The following is a 6113-nucleotide window of genomic DNA, read 5'->3' as shown; positions in this document are numbered from 1 at the left end:
GAAACTATTTTTCTAGTATTTCAGAAAAACAGGTAAAAACAGGAATCTTAGTAAAGTAGATTTGTAGTAATGAAAACCATAGGACTTTGAGATCAAAATCATACCAAATTTTCACTTCAACTCAAAATTATACTCAAATCTAAGAGTAAGTTATGAACCTACCTTTTACGAAAATTCCTCACCCTTTTCTCTTCTCCCTCTCTCTCTCTCTCTCTACTTTTGTTTTTCCTCACTTCCTTTCCTTTCTTTGTTTTTCTCTGTGGTTTTCTATTCAGCTAGGACCTAGAACGAAATTTCTTTGTATTTCTATCATATTCTAATCCCTTCTAGTCTGTTCTCATTGTTTCTATAATTGTCGTTAGCTTTTAGAAGTAGTTATTAATGTTAAACTAGTTAATTAGGTCATTAGTATAAATAGTTGGGGTTTTGAGCTAACCAAGATGTGCTGGGATTATCTTGGCAAGGACACCTATCTATTAAAGGATTAGCTTCATGTTATGTGGACATGTGGCAAGGAAACCTCTAAGTAGACCCTCCATTTTCCACCCAATTTTACAACTTTACCACCTCAAATGAAAAGTCTATTTTATCCTTTCTTCAAATGAAATTTACTACTTTATTATAACACATCCCTAACCTTATTTAAAGGTTATATCATCCTCTAATCCTAGGTTAATAGGTTGGGTTTTTAGCCTTGTGGATCTCGATCAAAGCCATGTTTAACAAAATTCCAAATGGACTCTAATTAAGAGTCATATGAGGCTCTACTCCAACATTCTTACTCTCCATCATTCCATAACCAATTCATTTATAAGTCTTATAAACACCCTAGGTGTTATAAAACTTATATACAATAATATTTTATACAATATAAAAATACGGTATGTCATACAAGGTCATTTCATCAATAAGGAACTATTCATAAGTATAAGTTATACTTAATTAAAAAGAAATCACAGAATAGTTATTCTAATATAATTAGAGGTATAGATACCATAATTAATGTATGCTAAATGAGAATTAAAACTTAGGTTCTCACACTGAAGCTCTATTATCCAAATAGCGTCGTTGTTCTGCCGTATTTTCGGAGAACAGGAAGCTATTTCTTCCAACTAGCGCTGTTTCACTGTCGACTTTTCGGCAAGAGTTTCAGCTTCCCTGGTCAATTTACATTTATTTTCCAGCTTTCTCTACTTCTGTACGGGGAAGTTACAGGATCCTAGGCTCCTTTTGCCTTAGGTCCTGTAATGTAAATCCCTTACCTTCTTTGTAAATTGGGCAACGTTCCCTCTCCTTTTCCCGCCACTCTGTCTCCGGTGCTACTATAAACAAAAGAGACAGAGACGATAGCCCTGGTGCTCCACGGTGTTGGACAAACAGAGGGAATCTTGAACCCAGAGTTTTTCTTTCACTTATGTATTGTCTTTTCCATTTGATTTAGTTATCCTGATTATGGTCAGCTGCGAGATCCTTCTGGGACTCATGTTATAGCATATGACTTCAATCCGGATAACGACCTGAGCCGCTTATTTTCTTTTCTTTGTAAATTCAATTAATTTACATTATGGAATTAAGCCTAATCCAAATAAAGGATAAAAAGAGAAGTTTTCTGATTAAATTCTTCAAAAATGCCAAATCAAGTCAAGAGACAAGGTTTACCCGGGCGTGAGGGGTGCCTAACACCTTCCCTTAATGTAACCATATCCCTTACCCAAATATTTGTAAGGAGCATGCCTTAACAAAGAAAGAAAAATCACGGGTTCCAGGCCGAGAGAAAGAGAACCCTTTCGGTTACTGGTCCTCCAATGAAACTTAGGTATCCATCCCTGTTTCATCGGAAGAGCAGACACGGGTCCTAGGCCCTAACTTAGGGGGCATCTCTAAGTTTCTCTTCTTGTGAAATCCGGACCACGATCCCGAGTTCACAAGAAACATAGATCAAAAAACACTTCCAGAAAACTCGACGTGGTGATCCCCTGCTGCCCCCAACACGCGCGGGATAAAACCAGCTCCCATAGTGACCTGGTGGTAAACTTTGCTAAAGAGTATGGGTTCAAGATTGCAAGTCCTTGAAGTTAATTTGTGAAAAACTTGATTGAACGAAATCTAAGCACTTGGCATGAGATCTTATCAGAATTCTTATAGGCATAAAGGACTTCAAAGAAATCGAGCATGGGTGCCACCCCATTTGCTCTAAATTATAGGCATGATCTAGTTTTGCCGATGGAAATCATTGTTCAATCTCTTAAAGTGGCTGTGCAAAATGATTTGTCCACAAAAGATTATGCACAACCTATGTTGACCGAACAAGAAAATATGTCAGAAGAAAGAATGAAGGTTTTGGATAATCCTCATGCCCAGAGGTTGAAGATGGCACAGTCATACAATAAGAAGGTCAGAAATAAGACCTTTGCAGAGAACGACCTTGTTTGGAAAACCATTCTGCCTTTTGGAACTAAAGATCCAGCCTACGAAAAATGGTCACCAAACTGGGAAGGACTATTAGCCATTAATAAAGTTCTAAAGGAAGGTGCATATCACCACAAAGATTTGGATGGAAGGATCCATAATCAGTCTATCAATGAAAAATTCCTAAATCCATATTATCCTACTATTTGGAAAATAATGGAAAAGTAGACCATATATAGACCGATCAAATGAGGATCAACATGATTAATACCCCAACCAAATCAAAACTAGATGTGTAATAACTCTTTGTTTGCAATTTCATAGTTGATACCAACGGAAAGAAACCATTCTAATTATCATCAATTTTCGAACGAGTTATCTTGAAAGTCCTCTCCATCTTTGGTAAGTCATAATCTTTTCCTGTCCTGAATGGCGGAGCATCGGTCCAGCTGACAGATATAAATTTGACTTCCTTCTGGCTACAATGGAGACACTAGTAAAATGGTAATGGTGACGGCATTGTCTAAAATAAGGATGTAAGTGTTATCTGTCTCATAGAAAAAGGAGTCCTCCTGGAAGATTCTCTCTTCACACCATTGTTATCAGGGCTAGAATAAACACTCTCCAGCTGGGAAGGAGAGGCATCGGATCGTGACGCTTCAGGTGAGAATAAACGGGTGTAGACACCCCATTTTGACCGTGCCCTAATCCCACCCTTGTTTATGCAAAACCCCATCAAATGAATGAATTAGGGTCCCGAACTTCACCCTAGGCTAGCTTTGGGTCTCATCTAAGTCCCCGTAAAATTTCGTCGAATTCCGAGCACATTTGCCTAGCGAACGAGCTGAGGGAATGCCGTAGTATAAACCAGAAAAGGGGGGTGAGTTTATCCTGGGGAGGGCCGAGCTTAGCCATATAGGACGCGCAAAATCGCGCACCTATCATTTTCTTTGCGCAACCGTGCACTCATAAAAAATTGGAGTGCTGATATCATCTCTGCCAAATTGCTTATAAATACGGATTTTTAAGCTCATTCACAAAAAAAGGAAGAAAATCTGTGAGAAAAGAGGAGAGATAAGCTCTGTGTTTTTTTAAGAGAGAGAAAGGGGATCTTGATGCTATACCTTCTCCGATCATTCTCCAGTCTAGCTCCGGCCAGGTCCGATCAAGAAATTTCTTCTTTTGTTTTCTCTAATTATCCTTTGAATCTACTACTTCTTCTTTCAAAACCGTAGCTCCTTCTCCATATTTTCTGGACATTTTCTCCGACGAATTCGCCTGAGATCTGACGTCATAGATCTGTTCGTTTGTGATTAGAAAAGAGAAGAACAAGAAAGAGCAGAATAAAGAAAAAAATAGCAGAGAGAGAAAGAGGAAAAAAATAAGGTTTTATAGCAAATCCCATGGATTCCGGTCATCTTCTCCGGCCTTAACTCCGGCCATTCCTTTAAATTCCGATCCATAGTTTCTTTTTTTGTTTTGATCCATAAACTCCGAGAGATATTTACATATCTGAAAAAGAGAGAAAAATTCGTTTCAGAAAGAGAGAGAGCGAGAACTTTCCCCAAATCCGAAACCCTAGCTCATTGATTGTCTTCTCCGAGCAAACCTTTGCCGGATCTCTGACTAAAATTCTGGCTAATCTTTTTCCTTCAAAGTTTTCTCTTCTTTCACTAGATCTATTGTTATAACTATCATCTGTTATCACTCTAAGTTTAGAACCTCTAAACCATAGATCTACTTTTCTTTAGTGTAAATCCTAGTTTAAGCATTTTAACATTTAGATCTAAGCTTTAAGCTTTAGATCAGAGGTTTTGTCTATGAGATCTATTTGTACGGCGAGAAATTGAAGATCGAATGTTATCCATGATCCAAACCTGAGCATTAGTTGAGACATTGAGGAAGTTTTGCATCAGTTCATCAAGAATTCTTATAAAAATTAGAGGTAAAAGAAGAAGAAGCATAAGAGATCCAGCAAAATGTTCAAATTGGAGCTTCAAAGATCGAGATTTTGATCCTTTTTCGTAGCAAGCGTCATTATTTTTAAAGGATCTCCAGGTAAAGTTCGTCTAATCTTGTAATTTACTGTAATTTAGATCCATCTGTTGCTATTGCTAGAGTTGGTTGCCATTTGCTGATAGAGATTTGTTTTAAACCAAAATGTGGTCAATTAAATTCGTATGACTGATTCTCTATGATTTTAATCTCTTCAACATGAAATTATTTCATTTCTCTATGTATTTTTTCTGTATATGTTTGGATTTCAAGGCTTAAAATCTTTTTTGGAAGTTTTCTGTGTTAAAGGCTGTAAGTAGCAAGCGAGTGACTGATTTGAATATTGTATTAAGGATCATTGTCCCGATCTACATCTTATTGTGTGTGACAGTCCTTTCATGATCTAATTTTCATTATCATCTGAAAGATATCTGAAGAGCTGTTAGTAATACACAGAACACATGAGATTGAAATTTCATATCGATCTTATTAACCTGATTGTTGAATGTGTTTGGCCCTTGAATGCATATATCTATAGTGTTTGTTAGAAAGATTGAATGAGTTTACATGGGCATAAAGCATCTGTTGACATCCTAGTATTAATTGAAATTTGTATTGTAACTATTGCATGCCTAAATCATTGAGTTGAATGCCTTACTACTGTTTCTTAGAACTCTTCAATGAGAATTGGAATTCTTTAATGAGAATTGGATCTAATGCCATCATAAGCATCTGTTAAATTATTTTACACCATGTGAGTATATACAATTTGATGATGTGATAAAATAATTTATAGAATTTTGGATATGTTATATGATTGCTTGAAAGGTGCTGTGGGATCTGTAAATGTTTGTAATACATTGGGATGGTGAAATTTATTTCATCAAATGGTTTCTATTAAAAACCTCAAGTCTGCTCATCTAAGAAAAATTACATTAAGTTAGCTCTTTGATTATTTGGAGATGATATTGACACTGCTATGTTTTGTTGTCCACATAAATCTCATTTGCTTGTGTCCTTAACGATAAACTTGTGGGACATTTCCTTGGAAATCATCAGAATATTAATCTCTTATTGAGTATGGGCTTTATACTATATTTTGGATTTCAGGGTTCACTGCTTGCTGCCCATTATTGTGTATAACTATTGCCCATTGGTTTGTTTCACAAGCACATAATTGATGTCCCCTGTTATTCACTGCTTGCTGTCTATTAGAATAAGAGAAGATGGGGTTTGAAGGAGCTAGAAAAAAGATGAAATGTGAATTAGATAAGGCTGTATCTATTGACGAGATTTGGAAAAAGTCGATGAAAGAGTCATCCTAAGTCCATCATTTAGAGGACTTGCTCGGTCCTTGTAGCAATTCTTTTTTCCCTTTTCCTTTTTGTAAAGACTAACTTAGTCTTTTAGATATTTTCTTGAGTCATTCATTAGTTTTCCTCTCATTACAAGGGCGATGAAGGCGCTAGCCCAAGCCCATCCATAGGGGACTTGCTTAGTCCAAGTAGCACTCCCCTCATTTATTTTAAGACTTGCTCAGTCTTTTGTATCCCTTAAAACAGAAAGTCCTTCTCATTGCCATAGCAATGAAAGAATCATCTAGAGCCCACCCCTTTTTGGGAGACAGGCTATGTCTCATGTGGTAAAATTCAAACTCTTTGGAGACAGGCTTTGTCTCATTGGTCATAATTGTTCTCCATCTCTTTTAA

General features: G+C 36.7%; 1 protein-coding gene across 1 annotated transcript; it reads left to right on the top strand.

The window, feature by feature from the left end:
• The first annotated feature begins 2172 nt into the window (after positions 1-2172).
• Positions 2173-2637, top strand: LOC143859654 (uncharacterized). Its single transcript, XM_077370307.1, has one exon. The coding sequence runs from the start codon at positions 2173-2175 to the stop codon at positions 2635-2637; it is 465 nt and encodes a 154-aa protein (XP_077226422.1).
• The last annotated feature ends 3476 nt before the right edge of the window (positions 2638-6113 follow it).

This window comes from Tasmannia lanceolata, unplaced genomic scaffold, assembly GCF_043159265.1.
Source record: "Tasmannia lanceolata isolate RefF3 unplaced genomic scaffold, GAP_Taslan_0.1 ptg000035l, whole genome shotgun sequence".
Lineage (NCBI taxonomy): Eukaryota > Viridiplantae > Streptophyta > Magnoliopsida > Canellales > Winteraceae > Tasmannia > Tasmannia lanceolata.
Note: the sequence above shows the minus strand (reverse complement) of the source record. Positions and strands in the feature narration are given on the sequence as shown.